Source organism: Panthera leo, chromosome C2 (genome assembly GCF_018350215.1).
Source record: "Panthera leo isolate Ple1 chromosome C2, P.leo_Ple1_pat1.1, whole genome shotgun sequence".
In the NCBI taxonomy this organism is placed as follows: domain Eukaryota; kingdom Metazoa; phylum Chordata; class Mammalia; order Carnivora; family Felidae; genus Panthera; species Panthera leo.
This window is the reverse complement of record NC_056687.1, coordinates 25441129-25467537: the sequence shown is the minus strand read 5'-3', so window position 1 is coordinate 25467537 and position 26409 is coordinate 25441129. Positions and strand designations below refer to the sequence as shown.

Here is a 26409-nt window from a genome sequence, read left to right as displayed (position 1 = left end):
TACTCCATAAAGAAATACATATTACCATATCACATTTATAACATTTTGGTAATTATTTTTCAAGGTGGTTAGTTTCCTTTCTAGTCATGTGTATTTTATTTTATTGCACTTAAATATATGAATCTAAGAAGAGGTTGGTAAGTTTCAGCAGACCACCAAAAGTGTTCATGACACACAAAAGAAGGTTATGAAAGCCTTCCCTAGAGTGCGGTTCTCAAACTTGGCATCAGAATCACCTGAAGGGCTGGTTCAAACACAGACTGCCGACACTACTCTGGACTTGCCTCTGGGTAGGACTCAGGTGGAGCTCCAGATTTTGCATTTCTGTGCTTGCATCCCAGGCTTTGCAGATGCTGCTAGTTTGATCTTAAAAACACCCATGTGAAAGCCATGGACCTAAACACTCCTGATTCCAAACATCTGGGAAAAAGACCAGGTGATTCTATCGTATAGCCAGGTTTGAGAGCTGCTGAGCCAGCCCTTGGATTACAAGTCACTGGTATGCTTGCTTTCAGTCCCTCGCCCACAGCAGACAGAATTTCCTAACCACTGTGCTTTTCATAACCTAGTAATATGAATCTTGGAAAGTTATAAATTTACTATGCATTGTTATAATTATTTTCTCTTTACCTATTTTTAGTTAATTCATTTCTAGTTTGAAATAGGAAGAACAGGGGCACCTGGGTGGCTCAGTCGGTTGAGCGTCCGACTTCAGCCAGGTCATGATCTCATGGTTCATGAGTTCGAGCCCCGCGTTGGGCTCTGTGCTGACAGCTCAGAGCCTGGAGCCTGCTTCGGATTCTAGGTCTCCCTCTCTCTCTCCTCATTCCCCACTCACGCTCTGTCTCTCTCTCTCTCTCTCAAAAAAAGAATAAACATTAAAAAAAAAAAAACAAAATAGGAAGAATATGAGAGTTACAGTTTGTATATCAGGCAAATGATGAACTTTTTAGGTTGGTCAATTAAACTAAGTAAAATAATTTTTTTCCCACCATCTTTCCCATAACCTGCCCTCCCCCTACCATCCCACCTAGGAAAATAGATAAGAATACCTTTGGTGTTGAATTTGCAAATTAAAAATAACAGAAAATAGTATTTAATTATTTCTGTATAAAGTTAGCAAATAAAAAGGAAATCATTTAAAGTAGAAAGTAGTAGTTACATTTTTTCTACTGATTCCCATATCTTATCTTTGTTGTTGTTTTATGTTAAGGCTTTTTCCACATAGTTGAAAATTTGAGGACAATGACTGGAAATATGGGCAAGAACAGGAATATTTTTTGCCTACCAATTTTTAAAACTAATATGAAACACTGGTTCCGTATTTTCTATGTTTCAGTTTTCTAAGACCCAGTGTTAAATTGTGGATACAAATTTGTGGTGGTACTTACACAGGGTATTAAATCATTATGCTCCGTTTATTTGGAAGGCTTATTAAAACAATATTCCCTCCCCATCCCACCCCCAACATTTTCAAAACCCCTCTGAAATGGAAGACCTTGCAATAATTCCATTTCTTATTTTGGATTTGAGAATGAGAAGCTCAACATGAGGTTTCTGACATTTGAATTGAGGCCATCTTGCACAGGACTATTGTGGGATTTAAAAATTACCAGCAACTCCTCACAAGCAGGCTAAGAGGGGTATGTATAACCACCTCTATTTTAAGACGTTAGCCTTTCCCAAATTCTGCAAAGCTGCACAGACCTGATGACTTCTAGTTTTTAATGGCTTAGTGGGGCAAGTCAACCACATAGTTCATTTATTGGGTTAGGAACGAGGTAGTGTGCTTTCCTAGGAAATGTTTTAAAAATCAATACTCTAAGTTTCTTTAACATTTATTCTTTCATCAGTGTAAAATGTTTTCTTTCATACTTTGATCAGAGACATGAAAGTGTTATTTAAAGTACTTTTTTACTTACGCATGCTATAAATGGCAGGGAATGAAAATGCTTCATTTAAAAGAAGGAAGGCTGATGAAATCCACCTCATATGATTTACTAGAATCTTTGGGGAATTGCATTTTGTACCCTATCTGCATAAATAATCTTGAGAGACCACAGTGCTTTTTTAATAAATTGACTCCTAAATTACTTTCCACTGTACCAAACACATCATTTTAAAGTCACTAAGTTTTCTTTCGGGTACCATGCGCCAGTCTAGACACATTCTCATTAAGGCTATAACTTCCGTTCAATTACTAGGGCACTGTGGAGACTGTTTAATAAGTGCAGGCTCAAAGATTAAAGTCTTTGAAGAGATTACCTGACTCATTTCTGAAGAAAGCAAGTGCCTGACCTTCATCAAAAATATTGTATCTAAGGCAATGGGATGTACTATTTGCTTTATACACACTAAAAAGTCTAGTTCTTTGTCCCTGTCTCCTGCTGGAAGGGCTGTGATTCATAGGAAATGAGGTCAGTGAACTAGACAGTAAAATCTGGCTGGGAGAAAAACATGTAAATAGATAGTATACAGTTGTGTGGAATTGGCTGTCATCCACTCAGCTCAAGCCATTTTCTAGAAAGCCTTCCTTGACATTCCCAGATTGAGTGGTTCTCTAATAGCATATTGCATTTATCACGTTATATTGTCATTATCTACTTATGTGTCGATCCCCAACATATCTGAAGTAAAAACCATGTTTTACTCATCCATGGAACAGACACAACATTGTTGCTAACGCTTCAATTTCTGATCCAGGAGTAATTAAAATAATACATTTATATTAACAACTGTTAAAAAGTAATAAGATATATGTTCCCTTTCCAATACATTCTCTCGTGAAATTGCAGGAATCAGTATTGTGCTATCCCTCAACATATTTCAGTTAACTTTTAAAAACTTCTGTCAAAGAGGATGTTGATCCTTTGGTCTTTGTAAATGATTCATCTTGAACCCATATATCTCCCCGGAAACTATTTTAGTTAAGATTCACAACCAGAATGAAAACACACTCCTGTGTCTATAACCATATAATGATGCTTGGCTAGATGGTGAATTGGAACACAAGCTCCTGTGCATTGAGAGCTCCATCATCTAGATCATTTGGATTTGTCACTTGTGGAAATAAGGTCAAGTTACCAATCTCCTTAGCTTAATCTTTACTAAATTCCTGAGTCTATAAAACAGTTCCTAAGAATTACTGACAACTTCAGTAGTGACAGCAAACAACTTCTTCGGGCCTCACCTGTACGAACTCACTGTTGAACTAAAATCGGAATTAAAGTAGGAATCTGGAATCAATGCCACTTACCCAGTGCTTTACTTGAAGTGGGAATAAATCAACAACTGTCAGTTTCAGTGTTCTGTTGAGTCTTCATCAAAAAACACTATTCCCTCTACAGCCTCCCCTCCTCCAAGACCCTTTATGTCTCAAAGCCTCCCATTTTGAAAGAGTTTTTGTTAGAATACAGGCTATGATGTATTATAAAAACGATAATATATATAAAGTGCAGAAAGCTTCTGATTAATGCACATAAATCAAACTGATGATTATTTACGTAATGGGTGACAAATCACATCCTCCCTTTGCTCCTTGTAGGAATTGTCTTCCTGATGAGGCTGACATCACTTGAATCTGGGGCTGACATCACTTGAATCGCTTGAAACTGGGGAGCTCACAATCTTAATGACAGCATTTTAGGAGGTAAAGGGAGTTGAAAACTCTCAATTCAAACTGCAAGAAATTATGGGGTGTATCTGATACCCTGAGTAGGACCTCACACATTTTCCTATGGTAAAATCTCACTATGTGGTGGTTAGGTGCTAGCCTGGCATTAGTATACAATGTAACTCTCCCAGTCAACTAGAAATGAAACAGCTCTTACAGATTACACCAAGACCTAATCACTCATTAATGTTATTCTTGTGGAAAATATGTCTTGGGCTAAAAAAATAAACATTTTGAAATAAATTTTGAAAACCTGTGTATTGCATGAAGACTATATGATTATTAATCAACTAAGGAGGAGTCCCCTTATAAAGAAAGCACTCAATTACTTTTGATTTTGAGGAGCTAGGAAGAGCTGGGATAATTGCCAAATGCTGAGGGTATGTGTGGATGTGGACTTAAATTATTTTTAATTTTGTACAAAATTCCCCAGTTCAGGACAGAATAAAATGATAATGAGTTATAGTTGGGCAACTTTGGGCATTTAGATAGGTACGTATTTCTATATTTATATGCACACATATATTTATATATAATGAATAATTTATTACTTCAAATGTTTATTTAGTACCTATATTTGGAGACAATGATAAGTTTGGGTGTTAGCAATGAAGTAATGGATAAAATAGGCATGCTTCCTACATTTAGACTTTATAGTTTAATATGATAAAACAAAGTGGTAAATAATATAGTGCTACCAATGACCAAATAACCATGTGTAATCTAAAATGGTTAAATCTCCCAAATTGTGATTTGGTAAATCACAAATACCAATGGATCACAATGCTGAATTAGAGTCGACTATACAACTAAAAAGAAGCAAATTATTGCTACTGTTCCTTTCTATTTTAAACCTCATTACTTTTGAGATTACGGGAAGGTAAAAAATGAAATTGTATATTTGATGCAACATGTTATGACAAACTGAAAGTATAATAAATTTTAGTTGAGTCATTGATATGGAATTATCATTTGCACTGCAATTCTTGAAAAAGTCTTGAAATTTTTCATGTCTTTTCTCACAATAATTATACTGTTACAGATTTTCCAAAGGAATTATTGTAGAAGTAGTTATAGCTATTTGCTATAGAAAGTTATAGCAAAAGCATGTTCTCTAGGGACCTTTGTGATTAGTTATATATATTATGATATAGCATAAAATAGAATATTTTATTTTCTTAAAAATGATAGTCTATAGAAATTTAATGACATGAGAAATGCTCATGTGTAAGTATGCTACAAAACGGAATAGTCTAGTATTTTGTATGATTTTATAATACAGTATTTCTATATACTTATATTTATATCATATTTATAAAAAGGATGTTAAGTGGTTATTTTTGAGAATAGCATTAATCAAGATTTTTATTTTCCTCTTTTTGCTAACATGTATTTTCTAAATTCATAACTTCCATAAATTTTAAATGTCTTAATAAACCCAGTTTCATACCAATAAGAAAGTTCGAGACTTGCTTAAAACAGAGATGAGTAGAATTACTTACCCTAATCCCAGCAACTGACAGACATCATTTGAAATCTGTGTGGTCCAATTGTCAGCACAAGCTTCATGCCATGTGCTCAGGATTCTGAACTGCACCAAACCATTGTTGTTCCTGGTGCCATTGAAAAGACGCACTAAAGAAATTAGATCACACACAGGGTCATTTTGACCTAAGTTGTTAAAAGTAAATGATGGGTTGTAAACTACATGTGCAATGTTCTTAATGTTTAGAGTTTAGAGATTGTAATTTTTTAAAGAGTGTGTTAGAGGGTGCCTGGGTGGCTCAGTCCATTGAGTGTCCGATTTCAGCTCAGGTAACGATCTCACAGTTCTAAGCTGGATCCGTGTGTAGGGCTCTCTGCTGTCAGTGCAGGGCTTGCTTCAAATCTTCTGTCCCCCTACTCCTGCTCTGTCCCTCCCCCACTCACGTGCACTCACTCTCTCTCTCTCAAAAATGAATAAACATTTAAAAAAGAGGATGTTAGAAAGCTTAAGTTGAAAAATATAAATTTGATAGACTTTACATTGTTCTTTTCATATAACTACAAAAATGAAAAAGGCAGAGAGATATGGAAGTTTAGTGCATATCAAAATAGAAAATAAATGGAAAATAATATTTATTGTGAGGAGTATGTCTCACAAGCTTGGTCTCTAAAACAAGGAAAATTCAAGTTCATAGGCACTTTTTTTTCCTACTTCTTTCTCTAGAGGCTATTTTCTTTGGACTTGTTCTTATGCTATTTGGTTTTCATCTCTTCCCCACCATCTTACAAGCATTTTGGATACAGTATAGAGGCTATTAGTGGCTAGGTAGGGACTGGGCCAAGCTAAGCTAGTTTATCAAACAGGTGAAAGTTCAGAAACAATAGTTTTACCCACAATGGGTAAATTTCATGTTATTGTTTACAATTTTCCCCCTATTCTGAGAAAAGCAAGAGCATTGTTAGAATTAGACAGACTTAGGTTGAAAATGCAACTCTAGCCCCTACTATGTATGTGATCTTTGACAACCACTTAACTTCTCCAAACCCCAGTTTTCTCATGGCTAAAAAGAGCTAATTCTTCTCCTGTTAAGATTGTTTTGCAGCAATCAGATATAGTGCATGGCATGTAATAAGCAGCACTAAGTATCTGCTTAGAAATAAAAGCAAGATATAGTGAAAGCAGCCACAACTCATTATAGAGGTTCGGAAGCAGATGAGACTAAAGACTCAACTAAGCAGGAGGAGAAGTAGATACTGAAGAACCAAGAATGCAAAGGAGCAAGTGTAACATAGTCAGTTATAAGTAAACATGAGGGTGCCTCCATATGCAGGCAAAGGAGTATCATAGTCAATATGGGCGGTGCTAGAGGGCCTGGTGTGGCCATTGTCTCCCAGTACTACTTTATGCTTTCTACCTGAATATGGGTTGTCCTAGACTTAAAGTTACTAAATGTAGTCAAATTTAAATAAATAAACTAACAATAAACAGGGGTCTGCTTGTTAATTTTTCTCCTAACCAGAGTGGCATCCAAGGTGCGGAAGTCACAAGGGGAATGATGATACACAAAAGGAACAAAACGCGTCCTGATAAATACATTTCTGATCTTTCTTTTACATTTGGAGGATCCAAGTGTAGAGGCTAAAGTGATGAGTGTTTTCTTAAAATCAAAACATACCGCAATGTGCTTCATCTGAGCCATCCTTACAGTGTAGATGACCGTCACAGAGATTCACCAGTGGAATACATTCTCCATTCTTACACTGAAAATGGTCTTCCTTGCAGGGCTCTATGGGGAAAGAATATTAACATATAGGATAAAAAGGTGACAAATAGATGATCCTGTAATATCCATCCCGTTTCTGCCTCTTTACACATCAACCTTTTTCTACAGTGCATTGTTGACCTCGATCTAATATCAAGTGACACTATATACACTTAGTTGCTCAGAACGCCTCCACAAGAGTAGTGTCAAAGCCAGAGATGTGGCTTGAGGAAAAGGTGGATAAAACCTTAGACATCTTCTTTATTTTTGTTTTAATTTTTCTTAATACTTCTTTATTTTTGAGAGAGAGAGAGAGAGAGAGACTGAATGTGAGCAGGGGAGGAGCAGTGAGAGAGAGGGAGGCACGGAATCTGAAGCAGGCTCCAGGCTCTGAGCTGTCAGCACAGAGCCTGATACAGGGCTCGAACTCACAAACTGTGAGATCATGACCTGAGCTGAAGTCAGACACTTAACCAACTGAGCCACCCAGGCACCCCTAGGCATCTTCTTTACAGCAGAGCACAGAGCAGTTCCAAGGGATGGCTGAGAGGTCTAGGATATACCCCTCCCTCATAAACTCTGTTAGTTTCTCTTCAATAAATTCCTCCACCTCATATAAATATTCAAGCCTCAACCTTTGGAATGTTACACAAGCATAGAAGATCTGTTGATTTCGCACTCCAAATGATACATCCAAACCTACATGATTTAAAAATGTGTGGGGCGCCTGGGTGGCTCAGTAGGTTAAGCATCCGACTTCAGCTCAGGTCACGATCTCACGGTCCGTGAGTTCGAGCCCTGTGTCGGGCTCTGGGCTGATGGCTCAGAGCCTGGAGCCTGCTTCCGATTCTGTGTCTCCCTCTCTCTCTGCCCCTCCCCCGTTCATGCTCTGTCTCTCTCTGTCTCAAAAATAAATAAACGTTAAAAAAAATTTTTTTTTTTAAATGTGAAAGTTGCCTTTTGGTGGGACCAAAGTTGGATGAGGCTGGAAACTGAGTTCAATTAAATCATGAGTCAGGTGGGGAAAAGTAGTCACAAAGACATGGAAACTCTGCAATAACAGTCATTTGAAAGGAACTTAAAGATGGGGCCCCAAACAAGTAAATCAGGATTGGAATTGGGAGAATATAATTGGCATGTGAAGAAATAGAAGGAAAATGAAGAAACTGGACAGGGAAGAAACTGAATGGATCTGCAGGCAGTTGGTGGTTTCCAGGATTTGGGTCATGCAAAAATAGGCCAACTGGAAATATTGTTTGAAGAAAGTGGTGCTGCTGTTTCCTGGACCTGTTTGATCTTACAGGATTTTGCCCTGGGCGACTCCTCATGTCACAGGAAGAGAGGGGTTTGCTCCCTGAATGTTTTGTAATTATGGCTTAGGAGGGATAGCTACATGGCAGTACTAGGACTCTGTTGAGGCCACGTGGGATTTGACTTCCCTGAGAAGGGAGATATATAGTGGCTGGGTATGGAGAGGCTTAATGTTTCTTCCCCTACATTGTATATGGATAAGCATAATGAGGAGGCAAAAGCACTTGATAAAATCAAGGAAGAGGGAAACCTGTATTTTGAAAGCTATTATGAATATTAATTATAAATGATTATATTATTTTCAAGGAGCCACAATTCATGTTAAAGTAGGTTCAAAACTGAATTGTACTAATCTCCGTAGAGACTTTTTCAATTTATGATGACCACATGTAATAGTACTTAAAAGGAATCATTCCTGTTTAGATTCTGTTAAATCATTCTGTTTTAGAATCTAGGTTGTAGCCCCAAATCTGAGAGTACTGATAAATATTGTTACACTCTAAATAGAAGTACTAAATATATCCATACTACACTTAACTAAAAAATAGATCAAGGGGCGCCTGGGTGGCTCAGTCGGTTGGGCGCCAACTTCGGCTCAGGTCACGATCTCGCGGTCCGTGAGTTCGAGCCCCGCATCGGGCTCTGTGCTGACAGCTCAGAGCCTGGAGCCTGTTTCAGATTCTGTGTCTCTCTCTCTCTCTGACCCTCCCCCCATTCATGCTCTGTCTCTCTCTGTCTCAAAAATGAATAAAAACGTAAAAAAAAAAAATAGATAAAAATTGGTCTAGCAACTATTAACACCCATCACCTATTTCCAGCTCTATTTTTGTATAAAAGAAGATTAAAGTTTTTTTTCTAAAAGAAGACTGTGTAATGTCCTTGAAGAAGAGTGGGAGAAGGGAATATGGTGCCATCCAACGCACCAGCTGAGGAATGCTCCAAGGCAACCATTCATATTGAGTTGACTTAAAGGGAGAAGGCCATCCTATCACTTTCAGCCTGAAATTTTTTCAGCCTAAAGAATCACAAAGGCCAGTGCTTCCATGGGATTAACGCAGGGACTTTCAGATTTTTTTTTCCAACAGATGTGTGTTTCTGTGTGCTTGTGTGTGTGTAACTGAACACAATTATTTTGTTCTATTCTATTCTAAATTTTATTCTATTCCATTTTATTCCATTCCATAATAAGAAATGTTTATCGAAACCAAATAAATTGATTTCATGATCCACTTTTTGAAAACAATCAGACTAAACTGAAGTATAGTGAATGACTTCACAGAAGACTGTGACTTTAGTTTCTTAAGGTTTGTGGACATATAACTGTATAATTAAAGACCTGTGTTCTCTTCCTATGTAATGAATTCAAAGTCAGAAAGTTAGGCTGGAGCATCTCTTGATGGTAATTAGGGGCCAGGAGAGAGAGTGGCAGTGGAAAGAACCTACATTTTCTCCATGCGAGAAAAGTGTGTCAGTTTTTTTTTTTTTTTTTTTTTTTTAATCAGTGGACACTGGACAATGTAATGGAGGGACAGCTGCCTTACAGGACAAGCAGGCTCAACACAAAGAAGTGGAGTGATGGAATCTGAGGTGGGTTAGGAGCTCAGCAGGGCTAGAGATTGGCTAGGAAGAGTACCACCCATACCTACAGTGAAGTAGGCCTGGGGAAGGGGGGTGGGAGAGGAATGCTCCGAAGACAGTTCTGTTCTACAAAAGAGCTGGCTAGCATTTGGCCAGGAGCCACTGTAGGCCAAAAGAAAAATACAGTGATGGTGGATTTTTCTTGCTTGCCTTTCCTCTGACACTACAGCTATAGGAAAATGGAAGGGAAAGAAAGTGAAAAATGAGTCAAAGGCAATATTTCTACCTCCTCTACCTTAATTTATTAGGTTAGGTTATTGGTTTACAGAGTTGGGAGGTAAAAGAAACTTTGAACTAGATGATATTAAAGTTTGGATGCTGTATTTGACAGTACATCTTAATATCCAGAAGTGAATCTTAATTAACCAGTTAAGAAAATTAAAACCTAAAATAACTGGAAAAGTGAAGAGATCTGTCTGAAATATCCAGGGCCAAAAGAGAGATTTGAAATAAAGTAGGTGGAGAAAAAGAAAACGTTTTCTGTTTACACTCTTGTTAAATCCATTCTTTAAATTGAATATACAATTTACTAGCTACAATATCCATATGCTTTGTTTGTTCATCTTTACATGCCCAGGGCTTGATCCAGTGCCTGGCACATCTGATAAAGTGAATTAATTTATGTCAAATGAGTGATATGCCTCAAAAATCAGTATGAACCCTAGTAATAGAGTTGACACAATATAAAGCAATCTTTAAAAGTACAATTTAAAAAATACATTTTTAAATTGGGCAGTTGATCTTCTAATGGTAACTCTATTGAAATGTAAAATAGGAATTGATTCCATGAATTACCAAGATAAAATATACTTGTTTGTTTTTGAATGGTGGCTAAAACATAAGCTCTGGAATCTTATGACCTTGGTTTGATCCGCAGTGTAGCTATTTTCTTTATGTTTATTTTTAACCTTGAGCAAATAAGTTAATCTTTCTGAACCTTAGTTTCTTTGACTGTCCAATGGGAATAAACAATATTATGTCTTAGGTATGCTATGAGATTCAGTTTAAAAAAAAAAGAAATTTAGTATACCAATATGAATATATTGAATGCTCAAGGAATAATATTAACAGCAAAAAGAGTAACACTTAGAAAGCATCCCTTTCACTAACTTTCAGATAACCATATCAACAACAAGAAATCATACCTACTCTCTTTCTCTGGGTATCTTAAAACAACAATTGGAGCTGTTTGTACTTTATTTTGAACTTTGAAGAATTCTATACTTTGCAACCCAAATCTAAGTTCCATTAATAAGAAATATTTTAAGGAAGACATGGCTGGTCTAGTTGTTTCTGTAAATCTTTACCCCATGAGAGAAGTACGTTACATATATCAACCATAATACTATTAAGGATGTTCTTGTAAATGTAATTATCAATTTGTTTCACAAACACGTATTTTTTAACCAGATTAGTGAGATGATAAATGGGCGAAGACAATTATATATTCTACAAGCAAGCGTTAATGTTTTAACTGACTTTATATTTTATCTCTCTACTATTGATTTTCCTTTACAAAGCAGGAAGGCTTAAAACTATGTATATATGTGTTTGTATTTGTATATTCTATTTTAAATCTATGCTTTGATACATATTATATTTATTTAAAAAGTTGATAGCCTAATTACATATCCCTTATTAAATACCTTAATATAGAAGGGTAGTCAGCATGAGTTATTTTAAAATTATCTCATTACTTTGTTTTCATAGCTTATTAAAATCATTATGTAAAAATTGAGTTCTCAATAGCAATAATTTATTTCACAGATAAGTTTATTGATAATTTTACTCTTTTACTAGGGTAGTCAGGCTACATTCAATTGGAAAAGCACATGTTTGCCAAATGGAAATATAAATTTCTGAATGAAAATATGAGTGAATACATGCATAGAGATCTGAAATTGTAATTTATTTTTGTGCTGTAGCCTGAAGCTGTTAGGGTTATACCCTGTGAATCCAAAAAACTAACTTCTTTCTGTAAAATGGATGCATTGAATGAAAAAATACTGAATGGGACAAAATGATGTATTGTTGCTGACCTAAGTAGAAATTATAAATTCTGAAGAAAGTTGTGAATAAACTCTTTCAAAATTTTCCTTACATGCATGAACTGGATTCTGATTCTTTGCCACATATAACAGTTCAGCTTCATTAAGAAGTCTTTAGTCCCAAAGTGTAACTCTCTGTGGCCTCTGAAATCTTACGTCTGATCATTTTATGCCCATAGAGAGAGAGGGAAAAAGAAATATTGCTAAGAATTGAATTTTCCCATCTTCTTTTTATGAAGTCTCCAGTAGCCCTGCCTCGTTTAGTCAACATATGCTTGGCTTTAAATGGAACTGAATTGATCTCTAAGGCACATGCCACACAATCTGGGGAGGGCTCTAAACCCCTAAATGTAATCAGCTGCCGCTTCCACAGTTGCCTGATAAGCACTATTGAATTCCGAATTAAGACTCTGAGTATGAGAAAAGAGCAATAAGGGGACGTTTATGGGAGACACATCTTAATAAATCTATATTTCATACGCTCTAGTTTAATTTACAGGGAAATGTTAAAAATAGGATAAGGAAAAGAGATACAAAAATGTGTTATACAATTGTTTTATATTTCAGTTGAATGCATTGGAAGGTGCCCTTAAAATATCACACAACATAAATGAAGTACATAAATGCTGAAAATTTGTGATATCCCTTTCATACTCCTTTCTAAAATGATCACCAAAGCAGGGCACCATATAAACAGATAAGTGTGCTCGAGCTCTCTTTCCATTATCAGCTTGATTATCTTCCACTGCCAATTCCCTGTTTCTATAATTGCTTTTTAGTCTTTTGGTGTAAAAATCTCTCTGGGAGACTATGCTGATGACGATTCATTCACTCCATTTTTTACTCCCCAACAGCATCTGTCCTGTGTCCAGGAGGGGTGAAAAATCACATTCCCAGCATATTCACCATACAGTGATGGTCATGGAAGATTCCATTCTAGCAACGATTGGGAATTCTCTCTAAATGATTTATTTCTTAAATATCATAATCACAGTAACTGAAATCTAGTGAATGGGCAACTATGAATAACCCCGTCACCAAAACTTTGTATCTGTTTTGTGTTGAAAGTAACAGCTTGTGCTCTTTAGGCTTTTATCTTGAATAGGATTACTTGTAATATTTTTCAAAATCCTAGGTGTTATATTTATCTCATTATACAAGTCTAATAAAAACCAGTAACTAATATTGTGTTGGAAGAGATTTGTTGCCATATTCCTTTTCATAATCTATTCTCTTTCCACTTTTCTCCTCTCTTAAATGTTTTTTAAAAGACCTACATTTGTCTAAAATTTTGTTGCAAGATGATTTCTTTTTGCAGACGGTGGAATGCCCAATAATTATTCTAATTGTTTGGAGACATGAAAAAAATCCATTTCCTTATTGATAGAGTTGTTAGTTATTTTATCTCATGAATTCAGGTGGTTTTACAGTTCATCTCTGTTTCTTTAAAAATATACATTTTATCTATTTATTTATTTATTTATTTATTTATTTACTGATTTATTTTCTTTCCGTTTCTAAGAGTTTGGCTTTTTTAGATTCCACCTATGCAATATGCTGTAGTATTTGTCTTCCTCTGACTTATTTTATTTAGCACAATGCCTTCAAGGTTTATCCATGTTGTCACAAATGACAGGATTTCCTTCCTTCTCATGGATAAATAATATTCCACTGAATATAATATACCACATCACCTTTATCCATGTATCTGTAGATTGGCACTGAGGTTGTTTCTATCCCTAGGCTATCGGAAATAATGTTGCAATGAACGTGGAAGTACAGATATGTCTTTGAGATTCTGATTTCATTTCTTTTTCATTCTTACCCAAAAGTGGGATTGCTGGATTTCATGATAGCTTTTTTTTGTTTTTTTTTGTTTTGTTTTTTTTTTTTTTTTTTTTGGAGACAGAGTGAGCACAGGAGAGGCAGATGAAAAGGGAGAGAGAGAATCTTAAGCAGATTCCATGTCCAGAGCCAACTCGGGGTTAGATCTTCACACACATAAGATCACGACCTGAACCGAAATCAAGAGTTGGTTGCTTCACCAAACAAGCCACCCAGGCACCCCTGGGTTATATGGTAATTCTGTTTATTTATTTTTTTTATTTTTTGGAAGTTCTATTTTTAAGTTTTGGCGGAAACTTCATAATGTTTTCCACAGTGACTAAACCAATTTGCTTCTCATCAGTAGTATACAAGGGTTCCCTTTACCTCACATCCTCACCAGCACTTGGTTATTTATTACTTGTCTTTTGAATGATAGCCATTTTAACAGGTGTGAGTTGACAGCTCATTGTAGTTTGATTTGCATTGCCCTGATAGTGAATGATGTTGAGCATATTTTCATGTACCTATTGGCCATTTCTATATCTTTTTTTGGAAAAAAAAGTTTGTTCTGCTCTTCTCCTCTTTTTCCGAAATTCAGATTGTGTGTTTTTTTTATTAAGTTTTTAATTTTAATTGCAGTATAGTCAACACACAGTGTTTTGTTAGTTCAGTGTTGTGTTAGTTTCAGGTGTACATTATAATGATTCAAAAAAATATAATACTTTCTTCATAAGTTCTTTCCATGACATCATTCTTGGAAAAAATTTGGGAGGCCCTCTTCTCCAGCAGAGTAGTTACTGGGTATTTTCTTGCACTATTTTAAGATATTTTGAAGAATTGAGCACTTAATTCTTTTGCATTCAAATATAGATGATATTGATGCTTATACATTTAATTATCCACAAATCTTAGAAATATAACCATATCGTTTTTAAGTATCATCATGAAATGAGTAATATATTGTTGAGAGTGCTGCTATAAACATTGGGGGTACAAGTGCCCCTATGCATCAGTACTCCTGTATCCCTTGGGTAAATTCCTAGCAGTGCTATTGCTGGGTGATAGGGTAGGTCTATTTTTAATTTTTTGAGGAACCTCCACACTGATTTCCAGAGTGGCTGCACCAGTTTGCATTCCCACCAACAGTGCAAGAGGGTTCCCATTTCTCCACATCCTCGCCAGAATCTATAGTCTCCTGATTTGTTCATTTTAGCCACTCTGACCAGATGGATGAAGAAGATGTGGTTTCTGTATACAATGGAATACTACTTGGCAATGAGAAAGAATGAAATCTGGCCCTTTGTAGCAACATGGATGGAACTGGAGAGTGTGATGCTAAGTGAAATAAGCCATACAGAGAAAGACAGATACCATATGGTTTCACTCTTACGTGGATCCTGAGAAACTTAAAAAAAACCCATGGGGGAGGGGAAGGAAAAAAAAAAGAGGTTAGAGTGGGAGAGAGCCAAAGCATAAGAGACTGTTAAAAACTGAGAACAAACTGAGGGTTGATGGGGGGGGGTGGGAGGGAGGGGAGGGTAGGTGATGGGTATTGAGGAGGGCACCTTATGGGATGAGCACTGGGTGTTGTATGGAAACCAATTTAACAATAAACTTCATATATTGAAAAAAAAAGAAATGAGTAATATATGAGGCTGATCTGATTTTTAACACATTTGAAAAATGATTATATTTATTTTGCTTAGAAATTTGCCAAAAAATTTTCCTCTTGAATTTAAAAATGTAAATAGGAAATTTTATAATACTAATTCCTACTTATTAATATTTTACAGACAGCAGTAAGACTTTGTGATTTTTAGTCATTTAATCAGATCCAAAAGTTTTTTTTCCCCCTTTATAGCTTCCCCTGTTAGTTTCAACTGGTTCTTTCCCTTTGGGAATGTTCATTATTTTTAAATTGTAGCTTGGTGTTTTTTCCTGCGTCCTCATTCTAGACTTTCACATCTTTCCAACTTTTTATATATTGTTTTTGCATTCTTTTTTATTTAAAAAAATTATGTTTGTTTTTGAGAGAGAGAGAGAGAGAGAAAGAGAGACAGAGAGAGGGGGAGACACAGAAACCAAAGCAGGCTCCAGGCTCTGAGCTGTCAGTACAGAGCCTGACCAAACCGTAAGATTATTACCTCAGCTGAAGTCAGACGCTTAACTCACTGAGCCACCCAGGCACCCCTGTTTTTGTACTCTTGATCACGCTTTTGTGCAGCAATTATTTGTGGAAATGTGGATATTTTGGTGCTAGAGTATTTGAATTGGTATGCAAGCAACCAAAAAACTGTGCCTTTTACACCATTAACAAAGACTTCTAATCAAACCAGAAAAAAGAATTTGGTTGTGCTAGAGTTTAAACAGGAAATTCCTCTGCCTCAAATAGCCATGGTTTTCCAAATATCTTAAGGGGCAACTAATTTGTAATATCATTTTTGGGGGGCAGTGTTCAGCAAGATATTAGGAGCTAAAATTAAATATTAATATTTTGTAAAAAATTACAAGTCATAATTTTAGGTATAAAAATAATGTTGAAACCATTTTGTATTTTCTACTATTAGCTAAAGTTCTTTATTATATCATTTGCTTTCTATTAACAGTAAGAACCAATTAGGTTTTATCAATAATATACATTCAAAGTCTTTTTTACCTTAGAAGGACTAAATATTATATACCAAAATTTCCTTATCCATGTCCATTATTCATCTACACTTTAAAAGTATCATCAGAAAGTCAAACTATTAACCTAAGTTAAATCAAATGTTGGATTAAATTAAAATATTAGGTTCACTCACAAACAGAAAAAAACTGGAATAAAATACTGGCAGACAAATATAGTTACCATAGTAAAATCAATAACAACAGAATTATCAGAGAACAGAATCAGTAGCTTAATTCAAAATGATGGTCTCTTTTCATAATTTGGCTACTGTTGATAATGCTGCTATAAACATTGGACACAAATGTCCATTGATTGATGAATGGATAAAGAGGATGTGGTACACACACACACACACACACACACACACACACACACACACACTGGAATATTACTCAGCTATAAAAAAGAATGAAATCTTGCCATTTGCAATGATGTGGATGGAGCTAGAGACTATTGTGTTAAGTGAAATAATTCAATCAGAGAAAGGCAAATACTATATGATTTCACTCATATATGGAAGTTAAGAAACAAAACAAATGAACATGGGGGAAAAAAGAGAGAGAGAGGCAAACCATAAAATGGACTCTTAACTATAGAAAACAAGCTAAGGGTTGCTGGAGGGGAGGTGAGTGGGGGGATGGGTTAAATAAGTGATAGGGAATAAGGAGGGCACTTGTGATGAGTACCATGTGTTGTACGTAAGTGAGGAATTACTAAATTCTACATCTGAAACTAATATTATGTTGTATTTTAAATAAATAAATCATTGGAATTTAAATAAAAATCTGAAGGTAAACAAACAAAAAATAAGACAAAATGCTAGTCTCAAAATTGCCTTGATTAATATTTTTCAGTGATATGATTCTTTACTAAGTTAGTTCCTTATTATATGTATGTATATATCACACAAATATATATGTCATAGAAATATATATTTATAAATGTATACTTACATAAATATATAGTATCTATTGCTATTTTCATGTCACTATATTTTCTTTTTTACTCCTCTGAAAAATAATTATAAGTATGACTTTAAAATAGTCTTAATTTATAAAATAAAAATAATTTAAATCATGTCATTTTCTCCATTTTCTCCTTTGTCATGGACTGTATTTTAAGATAAAAATCTAATTTTCAGATCTTAATTTTTAGATCTTAAAGTCTTTATTCCCATCGTTTTATATTACATATTTATCATAGGTTGAAAATATTCAAATTGCACTGCAAATATTCAATTCACTAATTGAATATTTTGATTGATATATGTCACTGTTGCTTACAAGTCACAAGTCGCTGTATCTAAAACCAGTCACAAAATCCAGAAGGACAGGTCAGTTGATTGGGCTACCACTCACTCCTACCTAAGTAGGTTGGCTAATAATTGATGCGGCTTATTTTCATGGCAGGTTGGTAGACAAGATACAGATCAACTTTGCAGTAAATCTGAAAGCATTCAACTTTCAGAGATGCAGTCAAAGGTTTAGGCCAGTTGTAAGTGGAGGAACAGATATTTGCACAGCTGGATCTGAGATTAGATAACAAGCCAGATGAGGATCAGTGCCTTGACCCCTACCTCTTTTCTAGACATTATGGTCAAAGACAAACTGACCACAATCTCCTATGGAAAGGAAACATAGATAAAGGAAATGGCATATATTCTGTCTTCCTGACATATTATCCCCTTGGAGAGGACCACAGAGTTGTGGGCAGAGGTATAAGAAAAATCACACTCCAAGGGGAGAAGCAAGTGATCACAAATTCACTATAAATTGTCAAATGCAAAGAGTTATACCATATCCTCTGTCTGTGCTTGTAGAGATACAGATACATGATAAGCAGGCAGGCAATTTTGTTTTGGCCTGCTGATTATGTTATGGTCTAATAAAAAATGTAGGATTAGAAGATTATATATGCCAGTAATATCAGCATCAAATTCCTTCATCCTTCACGGCAGCAGCTTTACACTGGTTTGTCTTTAAGAAGTTAGTGGTGTTAATTTTTTAATTGGATGTTGTTGGAATCCAAACAGCTCACTTGCCTGATTCCCCGCTGTTCTCTGAAAATGCTTTTGGCAAATGACATGACAGATAATCCTCCTTCCTCACAGTCCCAAGTACCCTGCTTTTAACATTTAAAATGGCCCTCTTCACTGAACAAAATTCACGACTCTACACCCCAGAGAAGTACAAGTAGGTCTGCTGAAAATACGGATTCTTTCTTTGAACTGACTTAAGCAGCAGTTATACAGATGTAAAGGCAGGAAGAAAATCTCTGGTAAAATGAAGACAGATGAATGTATTTGAATGCAAACAATGAAGTCGTGTTTAGGCTTCAAAATACTGTCTGGTTGTATCGTTTTGCTCCAAAAGTTACAATTCAACATGTAACCCTAAGTGCACATACCTGGAATCCCCAGGTAGTAGCCAGTAGTGAAGTTTGCTTTAAATCCCCCTTTTGCCAACAGATCGTCGGTGATGAAAAGCACAGTCATTCTACTGGTGGTTGAGAACACATCCTTTACTGGACCAGGCCCTGTGTACACAGCTGCTCCAAATGAAAACAAGATAATTATTGAGGGGATTCTTTGAATCTAGAAGAAAATAGACTCGTTTCTGTCAGTTCCACCTTCTAGATGTATGCTACATGCAGCGTAGCTTGCTTGGGAAGCGACCACATATAAATAACTATGCTTTCTTTTAGATTTTGGACACTGCTTCTAGGAAAGCCAACTTCTCTATTGATCTTTTCCACTATTGCTGTGGCTCTATAATTTAACGATGAATTATTTATGTTATCTGGCTTAGCACCACTACTATTCAAAGCTCATGTTATCCCAGAAGAAATGATTATATGTCTGTTTTAAAGACCTTTAGAAAATAATGGAGATTATAGCTTCCCTTAGTAAATTTTTGTCCAAATTTATTTGGTTTTCTTTTGTGTGTGTGAGTTGAATCGTTAAACTAAGCTGAAGGATTGGATTAATTAGAGACAGATAATATAAACCTAAATTATGGTTTTCAAAATGTTTCCCACTAACCCCTGGGCTCTGGGGGTTTCACAAATAATGAAATACTCTCTACTACACAATAAAGACTTAAGCTAATTAAAAATACGTTCACATTATTAGATATTTTATGTATTAGAATCCCCTAAAGTGATTGTTTCAAAACAGCTTCTTGCCTAAAATTTTGAAAATTATGATTCTGGGATCCTCTGGAATTCTTATTTACCTTTCAATAATTAATGTAAATATTAAGAGGTGAAATGACAAAAAATAATTTTTCTTAGATCATAAGAACACTGAAATTTTCATTAGAGGGGCAATATAACCTAAACATGGGAAAATAACTCAAAATGTGTTCATAATTATGTATATAAAAATCAAATTTGAAGTTCCTCAGTTCTTATTAGCACTAGCCTCCCAGCCCCACCGAGATTTTCATTGTTGATACGTTCTTTGTGTGGCTCTCAAAATCTTCTAGGAAGCCTGTACGTTAGAACTTTGTGGGATTTTGCTGAAGAACCCTGTGTAAGCAGCAATGGATTAGTATTGCTGGGAACCCTCCCCACCACCCTGCACCTTTACTGTAGAGAAAGTTCCCTCTGGTCTTCTCCACTGGTTGCAGTGTTCATGTGATTGCACCCTGATTGCATAGTTACCTGGTCAGACTTTGTAGGAAATGATTAATATGAGTCCAAAGCACAGTTAGATAAAACACTTTTACTTGTGAAGTGTGTTGTTTCATGCATTCCAGTTGACTCTATAAGCATTTTCATAATTTAATGTATCACTTATCAAGAGACACTTTCTTAAAATATTGGTAGTAGTTAAGTAAGATAATAGCTATCACATTTGACTGATAGATATTTATTATGTTACCATATATTTTATGACCTACATACAAGAATTTCCTCTAGAATAGTACACTTTCTCCCATGTCAATTAAAAAAATAGTAATCAATAGAAGTTAGGGAAAAATCAACTTTGATCAATATTCAAATCATTTTCAGATACTTATATAGAAGCAGCTGGTACTAGAGACACAATCAGAGTAATACTGAAATGTAAATAAAAAATCATAAAACATTTTTGCATAAAATACACAATTTGTTCCTTTAGTTTGAAGTGAAACAAAACTGGATTTAATAGCTACTTTTGGAAATATGATGTATACATAATGCATATTAAACTGAGTAATGCATGTTTTTAGCTCTTAGTCTCCAAGGTATAATGCTCACTGTAGTGAATTAATATAGCTGGTAGAAACTACTCATGCAAAAATATTAATTCTGGTTTGCCAAGAGTGCTCAAGAAGAATCTTACTCTCTCATTATTGCAAACACTCTCATTTTGGAAGCTCCACATAAACTTTGACATGTTACTCTGCTGTTGTAATGTCATTTTGCTTGTTGTAAAAGACTGATTATTTTTATTGGGAAATGCTTTCTCTATCATTCCAACATCTTGAGCCATACAACCTTCACAATACTTAAATTGCAGACTTACCTAAGAGCAAAGAATCATCTCCTCTACCATCTCTGATTTCCACTACGTCTGCAATATTTTCTAGGTCAAATTCTTGAAAATGAAGTTGTATATTCTTTCCCTTTTGTGCATTTAAATTCCAAATACCTTAAAAGTAAAACATGACAACACAGTTTAGAACACACTTCTTTTGATTTCCCTCAAAAGCTTTACTCCCTTGAGAATTTCAAATTTCTCTGAACTTCCGTATATTAGGTAAATATCATGTCCCTCCACAGCACCCTGCCATTCCTTTTATTGTTACACTACCTTGGGTATTTTGTAAAGCCTGATAATTTATCTACATCTTCATCTAGACCATGTCATGTTTGTTTCTTCTTTTCTCATTTCAGTGCCTAACAAAGTGCCCAATAATATTTATTTAATAAATCAACAAATTTAATAAATTTATTCAAATTGTTCTTTTAATATTCCACTGATGTTTCAGAAATTTTGGACCATTCCTTTGTACAAATGATATGTTTAAAAGATGTCTTCAATGTGGAGTAGAGATGATAATCTCTGGTTCCCCCTACAAGTCAAATTAGATTCATGGTTGTTTATTTTTTTGGATCAGATAAGCCCCTGGAATAGTGACTTTATTCTCCTATGAAAGTGATATTTACTTATCTCTGGGTCATTTGAAGGAAGAAAAGCTGACATTTTCCAACAACACATTTTTCACTGTCATTAGAGCATTTCTTTTACTGGTAGATTTTCCCATTTAGATTGGTGTTGCTATCTTAGATGCGGCCATGTGAGGAACATATCTGTTTCCCAGGCCTACTGAAGTGGAATATTTGTAGGATGGGCTGGGGAATTGGCATCTTTAACATAATTTCTATGCAGTTTGAATGAGCTACTCTACTTAGAAGTATTGACCTAGATATAGGCTCTGTTCAGTTTTAGCAAACTATTCTTCCCTCTACACTTAATGATTTTCTAGTGAATCCTCATTATTTCATCTTTTATACTGAGAAACTAGCTACCTGACTCTAGCTGCCTGCTTTATTGACACTGGTCTATATTTACAAAAGGTGTGGATGTCACAGTTGGCCCTTTACTTTTTGCACTTTCGCTGACTTTATTCTATGAAATTGCAAACTTGTTATATATAATATAGACATTGTATGTATAATCAAGACAAGTGATTAAGAGAACAGTATCTGGAGTAAGGTACTTCTACTTACTGGTTTTATTAAATTTTTAAATTTTAGAATTATAATAATAACACCTGCTTCAAAGAATTATTGTAAGAATTGACTGAAACAGTATATTAAGCACTAGCACAGTGCCTGGCATGAAATAAATGCTAAGTAAGTTAGTAATCATTATTGTTATTGTTGTTATCATTATATTATGCAATATTACAGATGTAATAGTTGTAGTCAGGTTTGGAAAATTTCTAATCCACTTTGCTGTGTCAAGGTGGGAATCTAGCCTTGATATATATATATATATACATATACATATATATATACATATATATATACATATATATACATATACATATATATATACATATATATATGTATATACATATACATATATATACATATATATATGTATATACATATACATATATATATGTATATATATACACACACACACACACACACACACACACACACATCTGTTTCTCATGGCTTGGGAAAAGAAACGACTCACAAAAAGCCTTATTAGGGTAGCTGTTTGGAAAGTTCATAGAAGTGAATGTTGTATTTGGCTCCCACAGTTCAAAAGGTCCTCCACAGTCCGCTGAAAAGGAAATAACAAAAAATCATTAGTAACACAATGCTTATTTCAGAGAAATAATATTATATCTTAGCAAATTTCCAATTATATTTCTTGGAATACTGATTTTGACAGATAAAATGCATAGTGTGTATAAAAGAAAACCTTGCAACTTAAGTAATGAAAAACTACAGGTAAACTGGTCTCCTTACTGAAGAACTTCTCAAAACATTAAATATTCTTATGTTATTTATGAATCTCCAAGAAGGCATAATAGTATGCAGCATTTCCCAAAATTATTTGGGTAAGGAATAATTTTTCTGAGCATCTTTTATAAATAGGCTTCATGAAATAAGGTATCAGATACTCCTTGCTATAGAAAAAAAAAGAATCTTTATAATAGAACAGATCTTATATCTGCCCTTCTGAGAAGGGCTAGTAAATGACTCATTTGGCCATTTCTTACGTTTTTTCTTTCTTTTTGTTTTGCTACTATTTTTCCTTTCTTTCTTTCTTTCTTTCTTTCTTTCTTTCTTTCTTTCTTATCTTTCTTCTTTTCAGTAGAGAGGAAGCCTCACTGTTCTGTATATTGAGTTGTTTTACTGTCAAGAACAGGAGACAAACTGAAATTTCACTTGCTAAATAATTGGCCTAGACTGATCTGTACTTAACATTGTCTAGGAGTCAAGTTGAGGAAACACTTATTAGAAAAAATAGAGCGCAGGTATCCTAGTGAAAACTAAGATGATTTAAGTAGGCATATTAACTTTGTGAAATTCTTAACCTATTTTAAATTTATCCTCCTGCTGAGGAAGAAAATTCTAGAGTAATATAAAATTTTACCAGCTAGTTTAAGTATCCTTATTCTATCTTATTTTTATTAGCATGTTACATTTAAAATCAAGAGGATAAAAGTAACCTAATTCTAAAGATACAGGAAACTGAGATTAAGTATATATTTTTACTGTTATTAAAGGCAGATGATACTGAAGTTATTTACTCTCAATAAGATAAAAATCAGATAATAGGAGGGATAATTAAATGTGTCTATATCTACAGCAGTGCCTTCGGTCATACCCTCTTCTTTGGTCCCTCTTTTATTTCTGTTTTATTTCTTAAAATTTATTGTATTTATTTTTGAGAACGAGAGAGAGTGCACATGGGGCAGGGGGAAAAAGAGAGGAAGAGAGAGAATTGCAAGCAGACTCTGAACTGTCAGCATGGAGCCTGAAGCAGGGCTCAATGTCAGGAAGCATGAGACCATGACCTAAGCTGAAATCTAGAGTCAGACACGTAACCGACTGAGCCACTCAGGCTCCCTGGTTCCTCTTTTATATGTTATCCATCTCATTTATGTAGATCTTTGCAATTCATGTGCTTCTTCCAAATTTGCATGCAATGAGCCTCTTAGGTTTACGTGCCATGATGTATACGACTGGGCGGAGAGGGGCAGTTGCTGTGGCCCAGTAGTAGTGTTGCCATCCCATCCTGTTTTGTAAGGTGTGGAGCCTGGTCTACCTTACACACTCTCCTGGGCAGGCTGGGCCAGATCCGGATGAGCTTAGCAAGAGTAATATAATCTCTTATAAAACGTTATCATTTGCACATTGTTTCCATGCACATCGTCTCATCTGGGAGGGAACATGATGTATAAAAGGAAGATGTGCTGGAGCTGGCGGATTAAATTTTTGCCCTGAGTTAGCTACTTGTCTTTTTGAGAGTTGGTTTTCTCATACATAAAATAGATATATACTAGATATTTTCAGGGTTGTTTATAAAAATTAGACATAATTATGAAAAGTGCCTACACATTACCTGGCATATTCAGTACTGATTTCCAATACATACTTGTGGGTGATAATGGGGAAGAAGAGCAGGTTCTCCACTGGGCAGGAGGAAGGAAAGTCAAGAGGATTGTGTGCTCCCATCTCTGAGGCTAATACTCTCCTTGATTATGTGATTAATTGTCCAGTAAAGATTTCTGAAGAAGGATCTATGGCAATCCCTCCAACCCCACTAACATACAACTCATTTAATTTTAATAATTCTTAGTGCCATGAAAATCTCCCATAAATCCTCTGTGAAACTAATGGGAAAGGGGAAAGTATAATTGCAGGGGCAAAACCAACATTGCAGATTGCAGATTGGGGAAAACCAGTTCTTCCTATTTCACAGATTTAGACGTGGCCAGTGGATTTATTTTTGTTTTGTTGTTGTTGATTTTAAACTGTCATTCATATTTTCTTTTCAAGGAATAGGAAAATCTCAAAATGTATTCTTCTAACGGAGTAAAAAGCTGACATTTTGGAGAAGGTATTGAATTTTCACATAACTGAACACAACAGTACATTATATTAGATATAGATGAGTAGGTAGCACTTTAATAAATACACAACTAGAACTAAAATGTTGTCAAGCGTAATTGTGAAGCCTGTCAAGGCAGACAGTTCACTTAGCATTTCTCCACTAAATAGAAGTCTTAGAAATTCATTATTCTGAAATACTTAAAAATCCCTTTTTTGAAATTCATCTCACATATAATTTCATATCTAATAACTCAGTAGTAAGATATCTCTGACCCTTGGCCTGATATGATATGTCAGTGACTCTGTATACATATGATAGTAACGAATTGGAAAAAGCACTTTCAGCCATTCTAAATACGAAGAGACAATGTATTTTAAGAGTGGTGTTGCTATAGTAAAGACATAGCTTCTTAATAGAGGGGCTGAAGACTCATAAAACATACTTTTTGGTATCACAGTCATACTGTGTCGTTAGATAAACTCTCTCCACCCAGAGACTAAAGAGTTAAATTGTCTGGTACAGGGAACTCTATTCATTTACAGTTGTTAAATTTTTTCATTTTTCTTTTTCTTGAAGCTGTTCTCTCAAAGATTTGTATTCTGATTAATTCCTTACTATGCCAGCAGGAATTTTCACTCCATACAGTATGTAAATAGCATGCAGTATTTTGCAAAGTGGTTGTCAAGGATAGATATTTTCCTTGAGGTATGTCATTTTTAATCCATGCTGAAGCCTCTGACGTTCATGAGATATGTGTCAGTGTGGGGTGAAAAAGAAAAAAGCCCAGCTCTCACTTACAAGAAGAAGGTTCAAATTAAAGGTATTTGTGGAAAAACAATATATGCACCTTGAGAAATAGTATCTCTCATTGATGTTTAAATAATGTTAAAGTCAGCAATTACTTTTCATCATCATAGTAATAGACAAGTCTTACACTATTACATGTAACATTTAAAAAATTTAGGTTGTAATATAAAATGGAGTCTCCCATGAAAATTTTGTGTTTGGTTTCTCAAAATTTATATTCCATTCATATATTCTAGTGACCTATGAATGCATGTGAGTGCAGTTAATATGGAATTTGTTAGGGATTTAAATATCAAGTCATACTAATGATATAAAAGGCAAGTAGCTCTGCTAGAATATGAGCCTCATATAATTATAAGACAAGTAGATAGGTACCGATTCATTTCTATAGAAATGAAGAATTTAAGTTAGATTATTTAACTCAAAGTATAACGTCCTGTCTATGAAACTTTCCAAATTAACTTTGATTTGGTCTTTGGACATGGAAAATGGCCTAAATGATGGCCAAATAGAGCAAAATTGTGGAAATAAAGAGTGACTATTAAAATAGCTGAAACTATGGCTTATAATTTTTTTTTCTTAAGTAGTTTTAACAGTCGCAGAAATAAGTTAGGGACCTG

The 26409-nt window shown here is 35.0% G+C and overlaps 1 protein-coding gene across 1 annotated transcript in view; it reads right to left on the bottom strand.

Moving 5' to 3' along the window:
* TMPRSS15 (transmembrane serine protease 15) overlaps positions 1–26409 on the bottom strand; it is a 120661-nt gene that overhangs the window by 30759 nt on the left and 63493 nt on the right. Inside the window, exons 14-18 of the mRNA XM_042955987.1 lie at positions 22610–22699; positions 20924–21049; positions 18820–18960; positions 6835–6945; positions 5176–5308 (exon numbers count right to left, since the gene is read on the bottom strand). Of these exons, the coding sequence (XP_042811921.1) occupies positions 5176–5308; positions 6835–6945; positions 18820–18960; positions 20924–21049; positions 22610–22699 (601 nt within the window). The remainder of the gene's footprint in view (positions 1–5175; positions 5309–6834; positions 6946–18819; positions 18961–20923; positions 21050–22609; positions 22700–26409) is intronic.